General features: G+C 40.0%; 2 protein-coding genes across 2 annotated transcripts; both read left to right on the top strand.

Annotated features, from left to right (window-relative positions):
* The first annotated feature begins 879 nt into the window (after positions 1 to 879).
* On the top strand, positions 880 to 15,319 carry shda (Src homology 2 domain containing transforming protein D, a). The gene is made up of 8 exons (XM_041813468.1): positions 880 to 1,088; positions 3,559 to 3,808; positions 3,936 to 4,037; positions 4,160 to 4,322; positions 4,863 to 5,123; positions 5,205 to 5,379; positions 7,165 to 7,284; positions 14,179 to 15,319. Exons 2-8 carry the CDS (start codon positions 3,563 to 3,565, stop codon positions 14,363 to 14,365), a joined length of 1,254 nt encoding a protein of 417 aa, XP_041669402.1. The 5' UTR covers positions 880 to 1,088; positions 3,559 to 3,562; the 3' UTR covers positions 14,366 to 15,319.
* Positions 15,320 to 15,426: 107 nt separating this feature from the next.
* theg (theg spermatid protein) lies at positions 15,427 to 20,336 on the top strand. The gene is made up of 7 exons (XM_041813214.1): positions 15,427 to 15,852; positions 17,242 to 17,317; positions 17,390 to 17,451; positions 17,538 to 17,595; positions 19,489 to 19,615; positions 19,855 to 20,014; positions 20,086 to 20,336. The coding sequence occupies exons 2-7, from the start codon at positions 17,256 to 17,258 to the stop codon at positions 20,334 to 20,336; spliced, it is 720 nt and encodes a 239-aa protein (XP_041669148.1). The 5' UTR covers positions 15,427 to 15,852; positions 17,242 to 17,255.
* The last annotated feature ends 3,979 nt before the right edge of the window (positions 20,337 to 24,315 follow it).

The raw sequence follows: 24,315 nt of genomic DNA, 5'->3' as shown, positions 1-24,315 counted from the left end.
GCAACTGCTCCGAACAGCAGCAGGTGCAACAGCAAGTCGGTGGCAACTGGCCTGGTTACCTGCAACACAATGGCAACTGCTCCAAACAGCAGCAGGTGCAGCTGCAAGTCCAGTGGCAAGTGGCCAGGACACCAGCAACCCAGTGGCAAGTGCACAAAAAAGAGGCAAATGCCAGTAACTGGTTCAGACATTTGCAACCCAGTGGGAAGTGAAGTTCCAACTGGCCAGGACACTGGCAGCTCAAGAGCAACTGTTCAAACCAGCGCCAGGTTCTGCAGCAAACTGTGGCATCTGGGCATGCCACAATAAGGGCCTCTACCAGATGACTCTGAGCTTGCCCCAATTCACAAGTCAACAAACAAAAAGTTACCTAAATGAGCTTTGACACAGCCTTGTATTTTCCTGTTCTAAAATGCTGCTTGGTGAATAATTGTCTTTCAACAATTTAGAAAAAGCTCATGCAAATGCTTTGACTATTTTTCATAGTTGTTGGCAAACACACCCACTACTTTTTTGTTGCTTTGTTGCTTCTTTTATGTCATCTAGGACTTCCTTGTCTAGTTTATTTTTAGTTTAAAACTAAAGCAGATGGCACCAGATACTTCTTAAAATAAAGCATTTATGGTTTGAAATATGAATTTGGATCAGAAATGGGCATTAGCGTTGGAGGAAAACAACATGTTACCTTACAATTTATGATCGGGGATATCACAACAGTATTCAAATGATATAGTTTTTGTTACACTATTAAACGTGCATAAGTGAAACAAAGGATTTTATATGTGAGCACATCAGCACATTTCTGACGCTTTTCTGCCCTCAGACTAAAAATAGCTCCCTAAACACTCCCCTTTAAGGCCGCCCGCCGTGCCAGCCAGTGTTTTGTCGGAGACGGTCTGCTCCATGGTCTGGACTGGTCCAGCTAACATTAGCTGCCTGACCTGCTTGGCTCAGTCGCTGGACAGATTTCACGGATAATAATGGTTTATTTTTAGGCCGAACAATAACAACGTTTAAACGTCTTGCTGGATGGTAGCCACAAAGACATAACTGGGCCGGGAAGCCGTCAGTGCCAAGAAAGAAAGAGGGTGAGTTCAAAGAAGTGAGGTTAGCAGTTAACGTCTGTTAACGGCAGATAGATAAACGACGTGCTAACTCAGCTAACTTAGCTTCGGTGATGTTGACAGCCGTTACCATGATATGTACGACTAGGATATGTTGAACCTTTCAGTATGTTTCGAATAAAAGTAAACTAAAAGCATTATCGCCGTTTATTGGTTATCTACGCGATGCTGAGAGCTTTAAAGAAAACGCTAAATGTATTGTGAAGAATAAGTGATAGGTTGATATCCATTTACCCTGATGCTAACATTAGCCATTGTTTAAGGTTCCAGTGATTTTTATCCTGACGCAGCAAATGGACTAGCTCGGACTTGTAAATATACAGAAATCCATACTAAGCTTCACTCAACACATTTCGACGTCGCGGTGCTGAAAATATCAATTTTTAAAAACCTGTTGACATCTATTTAGAAGGCACAGACCATTAAAATTAAGATACTATAGTTTTACATGGTTATACTACAGCCTGTTGTTAATATCGATGCCTCTTTATACCCAATAAAAACAAACAAGACCAAAAAGATAGAGTGATGATTTCTTATTAGTTATTTGTAATGTCAAAACCACTGTCAGTGGATAGGAGCCACAGTGATGAGCAGCTCACTGCAGAATCAGCCAAGTCATACTTCTGATTGTTAAAAGTAAGTAGAAGGATTGAAATATTTCATATGAACTTGAAAACACGATGTTTTAATTTTTCTTCACACAGAGGAATATCCTTTATTAATATAATTGTTAAAAGCAGTGATCTACAGGATGGTTATGGTCCTCTAGACCTTCAAACTCTGGCATCTGACTGCCCCTCTGTGATGGTGTATCAGCTGAGTTTGTTTACAATCTGTGATGGCACTGCTTTGTTTGAACACTTAGGACAGCTTTGCCTTGCTTTAGTCTCTCACTGGTTCATACAAGAATAAAGTCATACACAGGTAAATCTAAAAAAAACAATATAGAATATCATGAAAAGGTTCATTTTTTTCCCGTAACTTCAAAAAGTTTAACTTCCATATGTACTAGATTCATTTAATACAAAGTGAAATATTTCCATGATCGTCCTTATCTTGATAATTACAGTTTACATCTCATAAAAAATAAAAAAAATCCAGTATTTCAAATATTTGAATATTACAAATCAATCAAAAAAGGATCTATAATACAGAAATGTTAACCTTAATTAAAATTATGCCCACTTATGCAGTCAGTAATTGGTTTGAGCTACTTTTACACACAATTACTGCACCCGTGTGACATGTCATGAAGTCAATCAGTCCTAGGCACTGCTAGGGTGTTATGATGCCCAGGTTGCTCTGATAGCAGCCTTCAGCTCGTTTGCATTGTTGAGTCTGGTGTCTCTCATCTTCCTCTTGGCAATACTCCAGAGAGCAAGGTAATACCCTGGTCAGCGAACCAGTTTCTTGTAGTTCTGGCTCCACTGTGAGCAGGTGAAGAGGAAATCAGTATCTCCTTAAAGCTTCTTAGCAGATGCGGATTGAAGTGCTCTAAAATCTCCTGATAGACTGCTGACAGCTTTGACTGTGGACTTGTTAAAGACCAGTAGACCAACACCAGCAGATGACATGGTACCCCAAACCATCACTGATGGTAGAAACTTCAACACTGGACTTCAAACACCTTGGATTCGGTGCCTTTCTGATCCTCCTCAAGACTTCCAAATGAAATGCTAAATTATTTTTTTTTATCTAAAATCAGGACTTTGAACCACTTGTCAACAGTCCAGTTCTTTTTGTCCTTAGTGCAGTTGAGAAACTTATAACATTGTCTGTTGTTCAGGATTTGCTTGTAGCCCATTTCCTAGACCTGTCTGTATGGTGGCTCTTGAAACACTGACTCCATCCTCATTGCTCTCTTTGTTAAGCTCCACTAAGTTCTTGAATCTGCTTTCTTTGACAATCCTCTGAAAGCTGAGCTCATCCCTGTTAACTTCTCTTACCGCACTGTTCCCTTTCAGTCACGTTCCATGAATATGCTTTGATACAGTATGCTGACAAAAGCCTGCTCTTATGGCAAAGACCTTCTGTGGCTTTCCCTCTTTTTTGAGGGTGTCAATGATTGTCTTCTGGACATCGTGTCAAGTCAACAGTCTTCCCCCTGATTGTGACTGTGTGTACTAAATCAAAGTGAGAGAAATGATAAAAAATGGACTTTACACAACATCCTAATATTTTGAGATAGTGGATTTTTGATTTGTGAGCTGTAAGCTGCAGTCATCAAGATTAAAAGAAAAAAGTCTTGGAATATTTGACTTTCTATGAGATTAATCCAGAATATATGGAATTTCCACTTTTTGAATAAATCACAGCAAAAAAAAAAGAACTTTTCATGATATTCTAACTTTATGAGATGCATCTGTATACATACAAACAGATTTTATTGATCTCCTTGTCCTTGCATATCTGCTTTCCGTCTATATCCCAGCTCCATGGCAAAGTGGTTGAAGGACTACCTAAACTTAGGCAGCAGGCGTGACCCTCCCCAGCCCCCAAGGCCAGACTACACTGAGAGTGAGATCCTGAGGGCCTACAGAGCTCAGAAGGAGCTTGATTTTGAGGATCCGTACCAGCACACTGATAAGGAGCATCAGAATGGTGGTTTCAGCCCCTGCAGTGCCACAGTGAGCCTTCCCTCTTTCCCTGCATTCGGCTCAGTGCTGCCTAATGGTGTGGAGGTATGGCATCTATGTTACAGGGTTATGTACAAATGCCCTTGTATCTGGCTTTGCTTTGTCTTTTTAAAATGTTGTCCTGTAAATGTTTGCTTGTTAAAATGTTGGGTTTGCGTGTGGTGTTTTCCAGGTGAAAGTGGTGTCACCCAAACACAGACTTATCAAAGTGGACTCTCAGGAGTTTGGTCGTTGTAAAGTCCCCCTTAGTCCTGTAACCATTCAAGAGGAACCTGTAAGAAATGCTTTAATTTCTATTCTATCCTTTATCATTTTTTTCACCCACAATAGGAACTATAAACCCATTGCCCATGTGATCATTGGTTATATGCCCTCTGTTTATCTCTCACTTTCAAGGTGGTCCCATCTGCCCCTGCAGCCTCAGACGCTGACACTGACTACTCTGATCCCTTTGATGTCCGCCCAGACCCTCGAGGCAGATCACAGTGGGAGAACAAATCTGCACCAACAGACTGCTGCAGCTATATGGAACCATTTGAGGCCCAGCGGATCATATCAGGTAGGGATGAAGAACAGCAGTCAGCTGGAGTCTTAATAAAAGGTGTTTTATGTAGTAACTTTTGTACGCTTTTCTGCAACTGTTAACTAAAGCTCGTGTTGCTTCTAAAATTCTCAGCACCGTCATTTTCAAAGAGAACTGAAGTGGCTAACAAGATAGTCATCTAAGTGTGTTTAATAATGATGGACATTTTTACATTGATGCGTAGCTGCTGAGCAGATTTCACTTTAGTATGTACCAAAAATATTCACTTTCATCCTGAATGAAGACTGGAAGGATTTGAATCAGCATTAACTGACAAGCAGCCCACTCTGTACAAAACACTGTTTCCCTTGGTGGGATTTGAGGGGGGGGACGACTGACAGGATTTAGCAAAATAATTTACAGCCAGGTCAGTCAGTCTCAGCAGACATGATTTTAATTGTCACTGCTTAAGATAAAAGCTTTTGGCTCATTATTTTCAGTTTTCTGCAAAAAAAAAGATCAGCCTGCTTGGGACTTGAATTCCTTAAGTTGTTCCCTTCTGTGTCCACTTTGCAGAACTGCAGCACAGTGTAATGATAAACAGATCTGGGAGTGGAGATGGTGGTCAGTTGTATGATAACCCATACGAGGAGAGGATTCGTCACCTTCACAGATCTGCTTCATCAGTACAACAGCAACAAACTCAGAGAGTGGAGGGTGGACTTATACTGATGGACAGCAGGGAGAGCAGGCTTCCTCAGGATGACGAGAGGCCAGCTGATGAATACGACCAACCCTGGGAGTGGAAGAAGGACAACATCTCGAAAGCTTTAGCAGGTAAACTTACAGTTTTATCACATTAAAAGTGTCTCATATGGTTTTGAGATTAACTATAAATATTTTTCTGTCTGGATGTAGTTCAGTTTGAAGGAGCAGAAAGGGAGCGTTCGAGAGCTCACACAGAGCAGGTCAGACTCACTAAAGCGGGCACTACGTCTTCCTCAGCAGACTCAACAACGTTGCGTCTGGTTGGTGACACCCCCCCTCTCCTGGGAGAGAGAGTGGATCCATGTATACCACTGGAGAGACAAGTGTAAGTAAACATTAGCACCATTAAAAAATTGTAGCAGTGCTACAGGGCCTTCTGTGACAAGCTAAGAGGAACATGTTCTGCCTCCTTTGCTACTCCTTCCTCTTGATCTTCCTAGCCACCCCCCATGGTTTCTCATGGATGGTTTTCTGTCACGTCATTGATCGGCCATGATCACCTAAAGGAAAATTTCCCCATTTCTGACCAAAAATTTCCAGATTGAGAATGTCTTGTGTTGTATAGCTCCCTAAAATGAAAAAAAGTTTTCATGAATTAAGATTTTTAAAATGATTCTGTTGGCAAGTTTTTAAGTAATGAAAATGCAAATGAGCAGGTTGTTCTTTTGGAGTAGAACCCAGACAGGATGACCCCACCATGCTCCCCCAGAAGGGGTTCCTATGCCATAACAACCCGCTCACTTTACTTCTCCTGCCAAGCACATGGCTGGCTGCTTATTAAGTCAGGCATACACTGTGCGATTTCCACCTGACTCTTTAACAGTTTTGGTCAAAAGACTGCTCATCCTGTGCAACTGAGTTGCTTACAAAGCAGGAGCATCGTGCACAATTTGTGTGCTCACACGATATGGTCCAATTGTTGTGCATGGCGTGAGTGCAGGTGAAATCAGGACAGGCTGTGATAGAAGTCTGGGGAGTTTACTTTAAAAAAAGTCTCATATAATGAGGTTGAAGTCATATCTAGCCATTGCAGAAGCATTACATCCGTGGACAGAGGAAAATGTTGCAGAAACTGAGTGTAGACGGAACTGATGTTACCACCAGTTATAAGTCTGAGCTGATATGACATTAGTTCTGATTTTTGATCTTTATTATATTAGTTTTGATCTTCATATTTATCATCAAATTTATGGTTCTCACTGTAATTGACATCCAACACTTAAGGTATTTGTATTCAGTCTGGACTCTTTTCTGGACTCTCCAGTGAAAAACTTTGTGAATGGGCAAGTATATTAACAAGAACACTCATGATGTATACATGAACACAGCTACTATATCTCTAGCCTATGAGAAAGAAAGTATCTCCATTTCAGTTACTTGAATAATAATAGATCAGCATAACTTTCTTTGAATTAAACTTTGATCTTTCCATGTTTATACTGTACTAAGAGGGAAAAAGGCAAAATGTTTGTCATCTTCCCTTCGGGACAAATTGGACTTAAATGGTTGTTCTGCATCTTGACAGCTGAGCATAGAAAGGAAATTACAGTCTGATGTTCTTCGAAACTAGTGTCGGATTTAATTTCCTCTGGGATAGAGTATGATACAAGTACAAATATGAAAACAGTGCTTCACTTTGTTGTATTTCCTGTACTTGTGTATAGTTATCTATGTCCCCTGGGCCTTCTCTGTTTTTGTTAAAATGACTCAGGAGCTGAATATACTAGCAAGTGGCATTTGGGCCTCTAATCACTTTAATTTTATCTCTTCACACAATGTTAGTCATTGAGCTTTTTCCATTTTACGTAATATTTAATCCCAGTGTTAACTCTCCTGAATGAAAACATCTCCTTTTAGCTTTTAGCTTGAGAACAATGAAAAAGAAAATGAAAGATAGAATCTTGAGCAATCTATCCCCCAAAGTTGGGCAGTAACTAGAAATGTATAATTCTGGGGTTAGAATAAGGTAACAGGGGGTTTTACCACTTTTTTTTTCTACGCTGAAGTGATTTGTTGCTTGCAGATGTAGAAAATGGACCATTTTCCTAGTTAGATGTTTTGTAACCAATGGACTAAAACTGTTGGGATGTTTCCTGCTGGTCTCCTGCAGGTGGTATCATGGCACCCTGAGCCGCTCGGAGGCCGAAACTCTGCTGACTTTGTGCAAAGAGAGCTCTTACCTGGTGAGAAACAGCCAGACCTGCCAGACTGACTACTCATTGTCCCTCAGGTATACAACCCTGCTTCAAGTCTTCATCTCACTAAGATTCTTGGTCTATTTGTGCCTTCTTCTGTGCAGATTTAAATTAATATTTTCACTGTATTGTTATCACCCTCTCCCCCCTGCCCTGTATCTCTGTGTGTGTTTTCAACCTGTATAAAAATGATTAGATTCTACCCAGTTAGTTCAAAAGCAATTAATCCACAGTTGTGTGAATCGGAATATAAAGGTACAACAAGCTTTATGCTATAAAGAGGAGGCTGGGGTGGAGGAGGTTAAGCTTTGCCAGCAGCAGCAGTGTGGTGCATCAGCGTTAATGCAAGCAGGGAGTATAGTGCAAAGTATGTCACATTTAAATACACCTCTGTGTTGAGAGAAAGAGCTGTGATTGGCTGTTGGAGCTGGATGGTGAGAATTTGAATCAGCTGGCTGTCAGCTGATCACAGCTGGTCATATGACTACTGTGTCCTGCATGAACTAACACTAAGCTTCATTTCTTTTCCTGTTTGGGGATGGGATCGTATTCTTGTGCTTTGTTATTATGCCTATGCTAATTGTCCAATCACTATATAAACCTCTTTTTTTAAGTGCTATATACAGTGCTTAACAAATTTATTAGACCACCCTAACCCTAACCTTAACCAAAGTAAGGTTTATGCCACAGCTGCCCTGATTTAACAGCATTAGTAATTACCAAAATCATTTTTTAATGTTTCTGCAATGGTTAATACACTAGTATGTAGAAGCTTTTTAACTGAAATGATATTTTTAATGCTAAAATATAATTATTATTGTTATCCATGAATTTTCAAAGTTACTGATTTACAAAAAAACTGAAAAATAGTAAAGCATGTTATTATTTCTTGATTAATATGCCAAATTATAGCTATTTACATGTATTCCTGAACAGAAAAATTAGTTTTAGTGGTTGAATGTTAAGCTTGATTAATTTCTGACTTCTCAGAGAAGCCCAGTGAGCCAGCTCGCATTTGGGTGAATTCAGTTTGAAATTCCTCATTCCTGTTCAGCATGGTAAAACGTGGAGAGCTCACTGAAAATGAAAGAGCCTGTATTAAAGCACTTCATGGAGAGCGGAAGTGACGTTGAGCAGCGCAGCGAAAATTTGAATCGGTATCGGCACATCTGGTAGGAACAATATACGGTTTATTTGGCTCTGATTTTGGATTGCAGACTTTGGTTTTGGTCAACAGTTGGTTATAAGGAGTGGATTGCATAGGTTTCGGCCGACGGCCTGTACAGGCCCGGTAAGACGAGATTGGTGCGCTACACCTTGTAGCTAGCCAAACAGCTGTTTGGTGGTGGAGAGGAGATGGTGGAAACGTCACCTGGGCATTTAAAGCAGGGAAAACCGGGAAGGTTTTCCCGACCAGAATGGCCAGAGTTAGGGGAGGAGGCGGGTTATGACGAATCCTGTTGTGACTCAGATGTGTGTAGTTTGCGTGAAATGGAGTGTGGTGAAGTGAGAGCAGAAGGGAGTGAGGGGAGAGTGAAGAACTGGGTTACTGATCACCAAGGAAAGGGGACAGAAAGGATCAGGAAATCCAACAGTGACAGATCTGACAGTGAGGGAGAGGGCTATGAGCAGCAGAAGAATAACAAGTCAGATAAGTGTGCCATCATACGATTCAATGGAAAAGGACAAGGATCTATGAAGAAAATCAATCCATTCATGCTAAATACAACTCTGGCAAACAAGATCAGAGAAATATTGTACGCCAAAGTCCTTAATGTTGGAAATCTACTGGTGAGATGTGTGGATGAAGAGCAGCTTGAGAAAGCTCTCAATTTAAAGGAGATAGGAAAAGCTAAGGTGGAGAGCACGAGGAGGGTTGGAGCTCAAAAAGAAGGAGGGTGTAAAGGGGTCATCACAGGTGTGCCACTGGCAGTTAATATGGAGGAACTTAAGAAAAATATCAGGAGCCAAAGTGAAAAGTGTGCTGAGAATGAAAACAACAAGGGATGGAGCAAAAAAGGACAGTGAAACAATACTGATTGAGTTTGAAGGAAATGTTGTGCCAAGCAGATGTTCCTGGGCTTCATGAGCTACCCTGTGAGGGTGTATGTGCCAAAACCACTAAGGTGCTTTAAATGTCAAAGATTTGGACACACAGCTAAAGTCTGTAAGGAGCAAAGGAGATGTGCTCACTGTGGGGGAGACCATGAATACAGGAAGTGTGGTGATGGAGTGCAACCAAAGTGCTGTAACTGTGGTGGGGCTCAGTGTGGCTTATGGAGGATGTGAGTTCATGAAAAGGGAAAATGAAATTCAGAAAGTAAGAGTGGAGAGAAAGCTCTCTTATGCAGAGGCAGCAAGAGTAACAAGGGAAAAGAAAGACAGGAGCAGGGGGCTGAGTGTTACAAAAGAAATCCAACAATGAGCTGTACATTGACAAAAAAGCCCTTGTAACTTTCATAACAGGAGTGATAAACAGCATTGCTGAAGTTAAGTCACAAAATGTGAAAATTCAGCTAATAGTTAAGGCAGCAGTAAATCACTTAGGCCTTGTAGGACTGACATGAGAAGAAGTGAGGGAAAACCTCACTAATCAGTCCAGCCAGGAAACACCATGTATTGGTTAATATTGATTATGGTCTTTCTTTTGCAGTGGAATGCACAGAAATGCTGGCAAATGGCCAGGAGTTCAAGCATTTCATCCAAGAATTGAAAGAAAAACCTGACATTGTGTGCATCCAGGAGTCATGGTTAAAACCTAGTTTGGATTTTGTTGTGCATGGCTATGTAACACATCGACGAGATAGAAATCTGGGGAGGGGGGAGATGTGTAACGCTCATAAAACAAGGAATACCGAGTAGAGTGCTGGAGAATGGAGAGGAGCTGGAGTATATAGCTGTGGAGATATGGAATAAAGGTGAAGAGCTGGTAGTAATCAACTACTACAACCCATGTAAAAGGTTAAACTTGGACAGTTTGCTGGAAATACAAGACCAAAACAGATCTAAAAAGGTTTGGTGTGCGTATTTCAATGCTCATAGTACCACATGGGGAGCATTACAGACAGACTCAAATGGGAAAATAATTGAAGAACTGATGGATTATAATGATCTAGTCTGTATGAATGATGGAAGGGGAACTAGGATTAATATAACAACGGGTGCAGTGTCAGCATTAGATATCACACTTCTGTCTGACTCTTTGGCTGGAATCAGCTCCTGGAAAGTTCTTCAGACAACAATGGGCAGTGATCATTATCCAGTGTCTATTCCCAGGAGTAAAGGAAGGAGTGAGAGGAAGCTGGCACCATGGTGGACAGAGGAGTGTCGTCAGGCTGTAAAGCAAAGAAACAGGGCATTAAGATTGGTTAAAAGAACTCACAACATGCAGAACTTAATTCTGTATAAAAAGGCACAAGCAGTGGTCCGGAGAACAGTAAGACAAGCCAAGAGAGAGAGCTGGAGGAACTTTTGCTGCTCAATTGGAAGAACGACAGGTATGGAGAGGTATGGGGAATGATAAGGAGAATGGGAGGAGACAGGAGAGAGTGGGAATATCCTGTCATGATAGATGAGGGTAAAACAGCAGTGACAGATAAAGAGAAAGCAGAAATAATGGTCAAGGCCTTTGCAAAGATACACAGCTCAGAAAACTTGTCTGAAGAAGGTAACAGAAGAAGAGGAAAGACATTAAGCCAGCACCCAGAAGTATTAGACATGAGGGAAGGTGACAATGGCATTTTGGATGAACTTAGGCTGAAGCACTTAGGAGAGAAAACTCTCAAGAGACTGTTAGAGCTCTATAACAAAGTGTGGGAACAGGGCCGACTACCAGCAATGTGGAAAGAAGGAGTGGTCATTCCAGTAAGAAAACCAGGAAAAGATCCAGTAAAACCATCAAGCTATAGGCCAATAGCACTGACCTCGAACATATGCAAAGTAATGGAAAGAATGATAACAGAAAGGTTAACCTACCAGCTGGAGAAGACAGGCAAGATAGCAAACCATCAGAGTGGCTTTAGAAGAGGAAGTAGTACAATGGATCCAATAATATGTCTAGAAACAGAAATAAGAAAGGCCCAAGCAAACAAAGAGACAGTTATTGCAGTGTTTTTTGATATTGAAAAAGCATATGATATGATGTGGAAGGAAGGCCTGCTTATAAAGCTGTCTAAGATAGGAGTTGGAGGGAGAGCTTTTAACTGGGTTAAAGACTTTCTGTTTGGAAGGAAAATTCAAGTGAGAATCGGGACAGTCATGTCAACACAGTATGTGGTGGGGAATGGCACGCCTCAGGGGAGTGTGATCAGCCCATTACTGTTCAGCATAAGCATTAACGATGTGTTTTCAAAACTGCAAGTAGACAAAGGCAGGTCGCTGTTTGCTGATGATGGAGCCTTGTGGAAAAGAGGCAGAAACATTTAGCATGTTATTGGGAAACTTCAAGGAGCTATTGATCAAGTGACTGAATGGGGCTATGACTGGGGATGCAAGTTTTCAACAGAAAAAAACTAAAACAGTGTTCTTTACCAGGAAGAAAATCAGAGAAGATGTCAGGTTAAAAATGTATAGGGAAGAGTTGGAAAGGGTGCCAGAATTTAAATTCCTTGGGGTCGTATACGATGAACAGTTAACATGGTCAGGCCATGTTACCAGTATAGAGAAAAAGTGCAAGAAAGTCATAAATACGATGTGTTGTGTAGCAGGAAGAGACTGGGGAGCAAGCTGCAACTCACTCCAAAGAGTTTATGTTGCACTGATACAATCAGTGCTGGACTATGGTAGTGAGGCGTATGGGTCAGCAGCTAAGAGCCATTTAAGGAAGCTAGATGTCATACAGGCACAAGCATTACGGATCTGTAGTGGAGCTTTTAAGACATCACCAATTCCTGCCATACAGGTAGAGATGGGAGAAATGCCACTGGAGTTAAGGAGAAAGCAGCTGATGGCTAATTATTGGGTGAATTTGAAGAGACATAGAGCCAATCACCCAACAAAAGAAGTGCTACAGGACAGCTGGGAGAATGGGAAGAGCTCCAGTGAGCATTTTGCCAAAGTAGGCAATAAAATAGTGAGGGAGATGTCAATTGAAGGACTACAAATAAGCCCACCAGTGGTGTACCCTGAAGAGGCTCCATGGAGACTAATGTGTCCGAGAGTTGACCAGTTGATCGCTGCTTGAAATGAAAAGGACAGGGAGGAAAACAGTGGACCTACCAAGTGCGTTCAGCTATCTTATAAATCAAGAATATAACGACTTTGTGCAGGTGTTCACGGACGGGGCGAAAAATCCAGACACGGGTGTAACAGGATTGGGAGTGGCAGTACCAGGAAAAGGAGTGGGCATATGTAAAAGAACAGGTGATGGGTTAGGGGTGTACACAGTAGAGATGGTGGCGGTGTTGGTCACATTAAAATGGGTGGAAATAACATCACAGAAGAAGACATTCATATGCTCAGATTCGGCATCAGTTCTGGAGAGTATCACATCATTCCACTCAGACAGCAGACAAGGCATTCTGTATCAGGTTCTGCACACAGTCACAAGAATACACAGCAAGGGGGGCCAGGTCACATTCCTTTGGGTGCCAGCACATGTAGGGATGCAAGGGAATGAAAAAACGGACAAATTGGCAAAGAGGGCACTGAGAGCAAGCAGGGTTGAAATGCAAGTGAGCATTAGCAAGACAGAATTAAAAAGTGTGATTAAGGGGAAAATGAATCAGATTTGGTAAAGCATGTGGGACAGAGAGAACAGAGGAAGGCACCTGTATCAGATTTAGCAAAAGGTCAGAGCTTCAAGGATCGGTGGTAAAAGCAGGAGAGAAGAGGTGGTGATGACTAGGCTAAGGATAGGACACTGTGCCTTAAACAAAACATTGAAATTGCTGGAGAAGCATTAAACTGGCTTGTGTGAGGAATGTCAGGAAGAGGAGTCAATAGAACATGTTATTCTGAGGTGCAGGAGGTATGATACACAAAGGGCAGTGATGAGGAGGGAGCTGATGGGAGTAGGAATGAAGGAAATAACACTAAAAGGATTACTGAGTACAGGTGAAAGGACACATCAAAGGAAACTGTTAGAATATTTAAGGAGCACAGGGTTGTTTAATAGGATATGAGGGAAGGCAGGATGGAAAAGAATGAAGAGCTGGTATTATTGTAGGTGTATTGTATATATGTTTTTATTTGGGGTAGGAAGGATATTTCTGTTCTTGATTTTATTGAATCCATGATCAGAGCCAAAACTCTGCGGTGAAAGGGGGCGGTAATGCACCAAAGTGATGGATGCCAACTGCCGTAAAACCGGAAAAAAAAAAAAAAGAAGAAGAAGAAGAAAGCACTTCATGATGCTAGATGGTCTTTGAGACAAATATGACAGGTGGTCTAATAAATCTGTTAAGTACTGTAAATAAAGTTATTGTTGTTATTAGGGAACAGAGACCCTGATGAAGGCTACATGCTGAAACGCATCGGTCTAATAAAGTTGTTCTCTAAACTACAAGTGTTGCTGGAGATTTCTGTTCTCTTCAAGACCTTCTTTATCCTCCATGCACCTTGGAAGTTGGTGAAGTTGTGCCAGAGTTTTCCACTTCAGCTCTCTGTTGTTATTATTACAGCTGGTTTTGAAGCAAGCTGCCAAGTGGATAATGTCCTTTCCAAGGCAGGCCTCACTCATTTTATGAAGGCATTGCTGAACCACATTATGCACATATTGCAACAGCATACCTATGTAGTATGAGTTGAGGTGCTAAACTGGCCTGGCCTGAGCCAGGGTTGTATGGTAATTTTTGGTTTTAGACACAGTCCATCTCTTCAGCTCCTCTATAGCCTAATACTGTGCAGCACTGCCCTAAGAAATTGTTCCTTCACTGTCACAGATGTCTGATTCTGATTTACATTAAAGATTCTATTTTCCTTTCTAACAGGAGCTGTAAGGGCTTCATGCACATGAAGTTCACTCAGTCTGCAGATGGGCGTTACGTGCTTGGAGAGAACAGCCCTCCCTTTGCCACCATCCCTGAGGTCATCCACTACTACACCACACACAAGCTGCCAATCAGAGGGGCCGAGCACATGTCCCTACTGTATCCTGTCATCGTGCAGACCCTCTGACACTACCATGCTCTCATACTCCTCCTCCCGGTGCTACTGAGTACAATAAATACACTCCATATTTACCTTTTACAGTCCCTCTCCTTTCCATCATGCCTTTTCTCCGCAATTCTACCTGCACTGCTCACGAGAGATTGGACTTTTCAGTGCCATTTTTTTCTGTTTACAAACACCCCTGCAACTTTCCTGGCAGCTTAAACGAAAAGCTCAGTGCCTCTCAAATATTTACCTGTAAACCAGTGTTGTCTCTGAAACCCCCTGTATAACCCCTGAAAATCAGCATTAACTCATTTAAAGATTGTGGCTGAGTTTATATAAATAAAAACATCAAAAGATAAAATCTGGGTGTCTCTAGACAGTAGACTGAAGATTTTTTTGCATGGAGACTTGTCTCTTTTACTGTATCACAAAGAGTGTACTGCCAGGCCACTTTAAGGATAACAGGGATGTTTTATTTTGGTTTGTGCCAATCATCTAAGGAGATTTATCCTTTAAAGTGGCCCATGAAAACATTTGCCATTGGGATTTGAACTAGATGTAGGAAGTAGAGAATGCAGTAAAAAAAAAGTGCAGTTGCTGTAATCAAAACTGTTGCTGTCTTTTAAGTGTTAGTTACACTTTGAACCAAACACTACATATTTAACCCTGGTCTTTTAGATTAGGGTTTCTGTGTTTAAGAGGCCTGTGAATGTCCTATGATGCTGTAGCTGTGCACCCTGCATTGTTTTCTTTTTTTTGATATTTTGTTTGAGCAGCACAAAGCAACAGCATCAGACAGACAGTAACAGGCCCATGCAATACTAGTTTAGAGAGTAATAACTAAAGTCCTATCTTGAAAGCTTGTGGCTTTGTGATCATGGCTATTACAGAAGCTTTGGTAGATTATTTACTGTTATTTGCTGTTTTATAAGATTTTAAATGTGTGTTAAAATAAAGGTGGTGTCTGTTTTTAAACTGTGACTCCATATATTTTTTTGTAGACTCTAGATTGTACTTGGGGCCAAATTTTAGCAGCTAAGTGCAGCACTTTCACCTGTTACTGACAATAGCAGGAACATTTAAACCCCGATGTCTCAGTGAATGTCTCTGACAGTGTAATGTGACAAATTTATTTGTAGTGAGTTGTGTAATATGTGCAGGGGAAAGTTTTTAATTGAAGGAACACTACTGTTACTTGTCTCATCCTTGAAGTACCAAATTTGTGACCATTTTATACGAGAGCCCCTCAGCGACCATCCAGCTACCACCTTAACTGCCTAATTCCCTTTGGGAAACGCTGCGTTTGAGAATGCATGGATTTTTATCACCGTTCACTACTGTGTAATCTGACGTAGCAGAAGACTTACCAGCACACAGAGATTCTTTTTGACCATCTTGATACTCCCTGTGCATAGACGATCTTTGGTATACTGGACCCCACCTGTGTCACCTGATCCCTAGCAACTAGCAAGGTCTAGGTGTAACAGCAAGAAAACCAGCAGCTACAGGTAAGTTACAGGCAAACATTGAAGCCTTCTTTTAAAAAATTTTTGTATTTTTAACATGATATACAAATGTATGGTAATTCTTTTTCTATATAAGAGTTGAGGAGTGTATAATGTGCATGTAAAGTATTAACCCTGGAGGGTTTTGAGGCCATTCTGTGTCTTGTTTGGTCGTTTTCTGTTTTCTTTTTTCGTTATTTTGACTATGTTAGCGTTAACAACAAAACATTTCAAAGGCTTTTTATGTGTTGTATTTTTATTCATATTTATGTATGCTGTCCATTTTTGGCCACTTACACCCTAAGTCTAACAATTTACTAAAATATTTTAAAAAGCATAAAAATCAAGGTGTTGCGTATTAACATGATTATCACCTTCAAGGTAATCCAATTTGCATGTAATATATGAGAAATATTTAATTTGTGTTTTTTAAATGTACAAAATCAGCTTTTTTTTGCACTCAAAATGGTATTTAAAGGGTTAAATTTCTAAAAAATAATTAATGTTTTACATTTATGATCAGGTCCAGTGTTAACTTTGGCAGCTATTTTATTGCATTTTAGTTTTAGTCACATTTTAGTCATTTCTATCCTTTTAAGTTTTATTCGACAAAAACTCAGAACATTTTAGTTTTAGTCCATAAAAAGTCCTCACATTTTAGTCTTTACTTTTAGTCCAAGCATTTTATTTTCTTGCCTACATCTGGTACCAAATCATGGTAGTGTATTCTATGTACTCTGCCAAACCTGGGGTCCCTGCTTTCTACAGCTGAGAGGCAGAATATCTACAGCTGCATTGTTTTTTGACAGATTTACCAAAAGTGGAAAAATATCAGGGATTTTGAATGTCCAATGAAAACTACATTACATTTTAGTCTAGTTTTAGTCATCTTGATGGAAACTAAACTAAGTTTTTGTCAGTTTTAGTCATCAAAAATCTACTTTTGTTGTTCTTAGTCGAGTGTTTGTCATGGAACAAACGCTGTTGACGAATGTTTTTAGTCATAGTTTTAGATGATAAAAAATTAACACTGAATGAATGCAATGAAACGACTGTAGCATCAGGCAGAAACATATCAAAATTGAAAAAAGTAAAGTGAGTCTGAAGACTTTATTGACCTAGGATAGGATTGGTTTTATTAACTCTTATAAACTGAAGGTGAGGCATATCAAAGTGGCCCAGTTATCCTTATTTTTTTCTGTACAAGGCCCTCAGTGAAGAACATTTGCACACCCCTGGATTAAAGCAATAATTTCAGTTTAATAAAATGTTCAGTATGCAGATACCACTGGGTGTGAACATCATTGTCATTTATGTGTAGTCAATGACGTTATCACTTTCGCTGGATGATGGGACATTTTTAACAGAAATTTGTTCTCATCCCATAATCAGCATTCACCGTTTCCATGGGAACTCGAACAAAAAAGCTTGCTCAACCCAAACTCAACCACCTGCGATATCCAGACCGGTAGGCCTGTCTTAACACCTCTATCTCCATCTCCCTCTGAATGTCTCTTAAGACCCCTTTGTTTCCTCACAGTCGATCTGTCTACTGGCTGGATCATCTCCCAGAGGAGAGGACTGGATCCATCACCAAAACCGGTATTGTCTGCTTAAGTCCTCAGTCAACAAACCTGCCCTGTTCTGCTCTCACTTTGTCATGATAAGAATGATTTTTTTTCCTGCAGAGTTAACTCCTCGCTGGTCAGATTTGTGTAGAAGCAAGAAGTTCCACCTTCAAGTCATGTAAATATGACATATTCTTCTGTAGTTGATGTGCTTATGTAAATTAACAAGCTCTGTTCTGTTTAACCCTTGGAAGCCCACAGGGTATTTTTGCCCTTTTGCTAATACTTTTATTTTGATGATTTAAAGCACTCAGGAACTATTTACAAATTTTTTTTTCTCTTTAGTTCACTCTATGCAGTTTACATTGCTAAGAACCTCAATGATTACTACAATTGACTGCTGACATAAAGTGCAGTGAGAAAAAATTCAAACATTTATAGAACAAAATCATCAATGTGATAGGAGGTACAGCTGTGTCCAGAGGGGGCACCAAATCTGCTCCTAACCAGAAGTTCCTGCAAGAGCTTTAATTACCAGCTGTAGATGAGAATTTGAGTGCTTTTTAAGTCAGAAATCATTCCATCCCTCCAAAAGTCTGACAGATTTATTTAGAAGAAATTTTATGATGATGTCAATAACCCAAAATAACAAAGAGTCGTTGAATATTTCAAAACAAATCTGTTAAAGCAGAGTTAGTTTGCACAAAGATTCTGGTCTGCATTCCTCAGATTAGACCAAAATTATACAGATAAATTAACTCACAGTGACTCATTAATTCTGCATATTTTTGACTGGTGTCACTGCTTACTTGTAGATACATTGTATGGACAAAGGTATTTGGCCACATCTGTTCACTATTGAATTCAGATGTTTCAATCAGACCCGTTGCCACAGGTGTATAAAACCAAGCATCTAACCATGCACACTCCATTTGCAACATTTGTGATATAAATGGGTCATTCCTAAGAGCTCAGTGACTTCCAAGTGTGGTACTTTGATGGATGCCACCTTTGCAATGAGATGATTTGTGAAATTTCATCCCTGCTGGATATTCCACAGTCAACTGTAAGTGATATTATTCTAAAGCGGAAGCGCTTAGGAACAACAGCAACCCAGCCACGAAGCAGAAGACCATGTAAAATCATAGTGCAGGGCAAACGACTACTAAGGCGAACATGGTGCGTAAAAGTCACCAATACTGCTGATTCCATATCTGAAGAGTTCCAAACCTCCACTGGCATTAATGTAAGCACAAGAACTGTGCAGTGGAAGCCCCATGAATGGGTTTTCATGGTCGGGCAGCTGCATGCAAGTCTCACATCTGGATGGTATGATGTAAAGCACACTGACACTGGACTGTGGAGCAGTGGAACATGTTCTGTGAAGTGACGAATCATGCTTCTCTGTCTGACAGTCAGATGGGGGATTCTGGGTTTGGCTGATGCCGGGGTAATGCTACCTTCCTGACTGCATTGTTAAGTTTGGTGGAGGAGTGATAATGGTATGGGGCTGCTTTTTAGGTACTGGGCTAGGCCCCTTATCTCCAATGAAGGGCAGTCTTAATGTGTCATTTTGGACAATGCTATGCTTCCCAACTTTATGGCAACAGTTTGGGGAAGGCCCTTTGCTATTCCAGCATGACTGTGCCCCAGTGAGCACAGAGCCCTGACCCCAACCCCACTGAGCAGCTTTGGGATGAACTGAACAGACATTGCGAGCCAGGGCCTTCTTGTCCAACAGAGGAAGCTGTGAGTTACCAAAATAGTTTACTTAATCAGCTCTGTTATTTTTATAGGGAAGGAAATACATTCAGCATGTTTATTTGATCTCAGGTTGTTGATGAAGCACCTCCACAGGGTACCCTAAAGATCATTTCTCTGCCATCTTTTATTTTCCTCCAATGTCTGATGCTCTTATCTAATTTCCTGCCATATTCCTTCCTCCCTTTCCGCTGTAGTTCTTTTATTATTTCTTCTTCTTCCTCTGGTGTTTAGTAACATTAGTTACTTTCATCTCTTGTCTTTTCTCCCACCTTCTCTAAATTGTGTTTTTTTTTTATTTTTTCCATAGACGTTCTCCTACATGGGAGGTTAGCGAACAGGCTCTCCGGGCTGTCCCATCTGAACGGTTGTGTCATCTGGCTAAACCTCGGGTCTGTGCGACTGGATGGCAGCCAGACCGCCTGCTGCTGGCCCCTGTAAGACCCGCCTTTTCCTGAGAGTGTGCTCAGTTGTTACTCAGTACCAACTGCTTAAAGTAAACTTTAAATTCAAATGTTTTTAATTTTACATATGTGAATTTAAGGACCGGTACATTTACTTTTACTTAGATAAATTTTAACCAGAGTAACTGCACTTTCACTAAATACAAAAGTTGTGTACTTTTTCCACCTCTGGTTATTAGTAAGCTTATCAGTGTCTTGAAATGTGTTTGCAGTTGAACAGAGCCACACAGACAGCAGTTGCCTCTTCACGAATTTGCCAGCTTGCCCAACCAAAAAGAAGACCAGCTCTGGAAGACTTTGGCCACAAATGTAAACCTGAAACCATCACTCATGTGCCCCGCAGAGCATCAGCACACATAGAGCTGCTTGCTGGTGAGTCTGTCCCTCCACTGTGCTATCAAAAGTCTGTTTTTAATCTTACAGGTTTTCTGTCATCTTTGCAGCCCCAAAGCTTGAGCACCCCAAGTTTGAAGGAGGGCGCTCAGTATGCTGGCTTGTCTCCAGAGCTGCCAGAAACCACGTACCCAGCCAGAGACTTCTTGAGCTTTCTGGTCCCAAGGAGAGAAAAGCACTGTTTGAGGGATACGACCCATATGCAGTTAGCCGAGCAGCCTGCTCTGCCAGCCCGTCACCTCGGATACAACAGCTCTCTCTGCCCCTGCCACGCAAATGTAGCTCAAAACAAGAGGGATGAGGTCTGATCCTTGGAAAAATGTTGATTCATCTGCTTTTCTTCTTTGTAATAAATGTTTGATTTGTAGTTGACATGGGCCTACTTGTTGCCTTATTAAATTTACCATGAAATCTGGATTATTGTTAACCCTTTGATGCGCAACATAAGTACCCCCCCTCTAATGCGCAACATGGGTCAAAAATGACCCGCATTCATTTCCCTGGCCATTTAATGCTGGCTGAGTTTATCTTTGTTCCACCTTTTGAAATAAATTAATTTTATAGATAAATTGCTACAGATATTCTTTCAATATGCTTTTTTGATTACCACGTATCATTATTTTATTTTTTTCCCTCTTTATGCTATGACAAGAACCAGTTTTTATATTACAATGTCAAGTTTACACACATGGGTCAAAAATGACCCATCCTTCCATGTGTGATTTATAATTGAATGATTTGATCTTGTATTATTTCTTTAGCAGTAAGTGGGGCCAAACACTTTTGTAATCAATATTTGCAACATTTTTATTTGTAATTTTGTCACACATACACAGATAACAGATAAAGCGGCGACTTAACTGAACTGAACTGTACTTTTGTTTTATAACAGAAAACTGCTGAATTGTGTTCTGTGTTCAACTAGACACAGCATTTCAGTAAAGCACAAACTACCATCCCTAATTTTTGCATGCCTCACAAAGGATCAAAGTCTTTTTGTGCAGTGGTGGCTGTGTTGTCTTTTTTTAACCCACATCTTCCCATTGCCTCGATGACATGCTTATGGAGTTTCAGCGTGCCCTTCATGCCTCTTCATATGTGGCATTACAAGCTCTTTGCCCAGCTCCTAATGTGAAGCTAACTGTTGTTGTTTATGAGTTTAATGTGGGCGTATATTGTGTAACTGACTGCGTGTGTTAGTAAAAATGCGCAGTCTTGATTTTGATACTTTAAACCACCTACACAAAGAAAAATAAGAGAAAGACTTTGTGCAGTTGGTTCCAGGGTCTAATCATGTGTCTTTAATAACGGGGTAATAATTAGCATGCTCAGATTTACTGTTGGCTTGGTTTCTACTGTCTCAGTTTTGGGTCAGGTCTGGAAATAAAAATGTGTCCTCAGTCCCATTTAGCGCAGACTTGTATGTATCAATGTATTACAGAATATCAGATTTATGTGTTTTGCTGTTGTTAATACAGCAAAATAATGTTAAAGCAAATGTCCGATAGTTGTTCTAAATGGCCGGCATTCTTGAGGACTGCCGGTCATTCTGACAGAGGGAGTCTAGCGGACACTCTGCTATATAGTTTTATTTGATGACTTGTCTTAGATAGCTTAGCTAAATGCTTGAGTATGATAGATTAACTGTTTGAAATAGTTTAGCTAACCACTTGACTAAGATAGATTAGCGCACTGATCAGCTAAAATAGCTTAGCTAACTACAGTACTTTTCTAAACTGTCTAGCAATAAATTTAGCTAAGTAAATAGCTAACTGCAAATGTTAGAAACTAAATTAGAATGAGCTAACTATGGATTAGCTCACTGTTTGGCTAAAATATCTTAGCTAGCTACTTTTCTAAGCAGCCTAGCAATGCTAACTACAAAGGTTATCAACTAAATAAGACAATAAAATAAAGCATAAATAGAATGGATTATCAATGTCAACAGCTAGCTAGCTAGCTAGCTAGCTAAGAGTTATAACTGTCACTCTCTGACAAGGAATGTATTCTCTCTCTCAAGGTAACCTAAAATGATCACATTATTTACAGTAATCTTTCAGAGCTGTCTTTTTATTTTATCAGAGGTAAGGTGATAACAATGATAAAACAACAACAACAAACACATTCTTACATCTACTGATGTGTAAGGGCATCTGTGTTGAGCTGTGAAGTGTCTGAAACACATGACAGTATCCCACAAAGTACTTTTGTGTGTGTGGGTCATTTCTGACCCATGTGTGTAAACTTGATGTAGAAATACAAAAGGTCTGATTGTTCATCAAGTAAGGAAGGGAAAATAAAAATGATGATTTGTGCATTACAAAAACAAGATATTTACTGCATAATTAGAATAGTTACTGATGAAAATATATTTTTTAAAGAAATATCATAGAAACTCTCTGCCATATACATGAAATAACAGGAAATAGATATGGGTCATTTTTGACCCATGTTGCGCGTTAGAGGGGTAGTGATGAAAAAAGTGGTTTAACTCAAAAAGTAATAAAGTGGAAATTCAAATAAGGATGTTTTATGATTAAAAACAAGTTAACTGAGGAAACCCTGGAGGACTGAATGATGAAATTAATGTTTTCCAAAGATCTACATAAAAGAAACTCATCCGGGGCCCTTTTGACCAATGTTGCACATCAAAGGGTTAAAAAAAAAAATTTGTCAACACCGGAGGTTGCCACACACCTGTGCTTATGTTTTGTGTATGATTAATCTTTCGCATTCACTTTTGCATCATTAGTCAGTACTTGCTCTGAGACATCTGGCAGCGCATAGCATTCACCTAGTAATTGTTTTCTTTGTTATTTTCAACACAAGGTTGTTGAATCCGGTAAGCCTTTTCTGATATCCCTCTCCTCCACTACAAATTTACAGTCCTTCATTTCCCTTCACTTTTGTTTGCTTCATAGCTGTCATTTTAGCCTTTATGAAGACAGAAAACAGTGAACATAATATACCATTTGAAAATTATTGACTCAGTTTGCATAAAATTCTTAGATAAAGTGATCTAAAAATTGAAAAGAAATACATTAAAATAGTCCTCATTTCCCTAAAATATGTTTATCTGTTCACTTATGGAATAAGTTAAAGGTTTGTCTGGTCCAAGACAATCATCAGGATACAGAAAGAAGTCTTTGTGTTTATCAGAACACTTGTCTGATGTCTACTCTTTTACAATGATACACTATATGAACAAAAGTATTCAGATGCCTATACAGGGATGACATGTATTTTAATATGGAGTTGGTCCCCTGTTTGCAGCTTTAACAGCCTCCACTCTTCTTGGAAGGCTTTCCGCAAGCTCAGTTGGGTTGAGGTCAGGGCTCTGTGCAGGCAAGTCAAGTTCTTCCACACCAAACTCATAAAACCATGCCTTTATAGTCTTTGCTTTGTGCACTGGGGCACAGTCATGTTGGAATAGAAAAGGGCCTTCCCCAAACTGTTGCTACAAAGTTGGAAGCATAGCATTGTCAAGCATCCACCAAACCCTGACTGTCCAGTGTCGGTGTGCTTTACAGCACTCTATCTGATGCTTGGCTTGACTTGGTGAATTGTGGCTTGCTGCTCAGCCATGGAAACCCATTCCATGAAGCAAAAGAAGGGCAAATACACAAAAAACTCCTAAATTACAGTAATTTGAGTAAATATTTTAGTTAGTTACTCTCCACCCCAGCTTTCACGTAAGTATATTTAGGGGAAGTATACTTCATTACCTTTTAAAAAAACATCTCAAGTACTGAGTAAAAAACCAAATAAATACTAAAAGCCAAAACGAGGCGGTCCAAGCTTTCTGCCAAAAATAAGAAAACGGCTGTTTCTTTGACTTTCAAAAGACATTCAGTAGCAAATAGCAAGAGAACGATGCCACATTTCATCCTAAAACAGCTGTTGCATTTCACTTTATTATAGAAGTAGTATAACTCAACCTGAACAACCTGGTTGTAGATTCTTATGTTGTTATTGCCAATAAAGACAGATCATGTTCAACTGTACAACTCTTAGTAGCTACTCAGTACTTTAAATGAAATACAACTGTACTTTTACTTAAGTGGATTTAGAGACCAGTAATTTTACTTAAGTTTTAACCATAGTAACTGTACTTTTACTTGAATACAAATTCCTGAATGTTTTCCACCTCAGGTAAATACAATCAGTAGAATAAGTGACAACTTTTGTATAAAAACAAGAAAGAACTTTGTTGAATTTGTTGCTAATTTTGATCTAAATTAAGATCAGCAATGCATTCATAAAAAATGTAGATTTTGTTC

This window comes from Cheilinus undulatus, linkage group 18, assembly GCF_018320785.1.
Source record: "Cheilinus undulatus linkage group 18, ASM1832078v1, whole genome shotgun sequence".
In the NCBI taxonomy this organism is placed as follows: domain Eukaryota; kingdom Metazoa; phylum Chordata; class Actinopteri; order Labriformes; family Labridae; genus Cheilinus; species Cheilinus undulatus.
Note: the sequence above shows the minus strand (reverse complement) of the source record. Positions and strands in the feature narration are given on the sequence as shown.

Bases quoted from the DNA above. Each gene is read 5' to 3' on its own strand.
- shda (XM_041813468.1), top strand. From the start codon at position 3,563: ATGGCAAAGTGGTTGAAGGACTACCTAAACTTAGGCAGCAGGCGTGAC. The intron at 5,124-5,204 runs GTAAACTTACAG...GTCTGGATGTAG, and splicing joins CATCTCGAAAGCTTTAGCAG to TTCAGTTTGAAGGAGCAGAA. The intron at 7,285-14,178 runs GTATACAACCCT...CCTTTCTAACAG, and splicing joins GACTACTCATTGTCCCTCAG to GAGCTGTAAGGGCTTCATGC.
- theg (XM_041813214.1), top strand. From the start codon at position 17,256: ATGGGAACTCGAACAAAAAAGCTTGCTCAACCCAAACTCAACCACCTG. The intron at 17,596-19,488 runs GTAAATATGACA...TTTTTTCCATAG, and splicing joins AAGTTCCACCTTCAAGTCAT to ACGTTCTCCTACATGGGAGG. The intron at 19,616-19,854 runs GTAAGACCCGCC...ATGTGTTTGCAG, and splicing joins ACCGCCTGCTGCTGGCCCCT to TTGAACAGAGCCACACAGAC.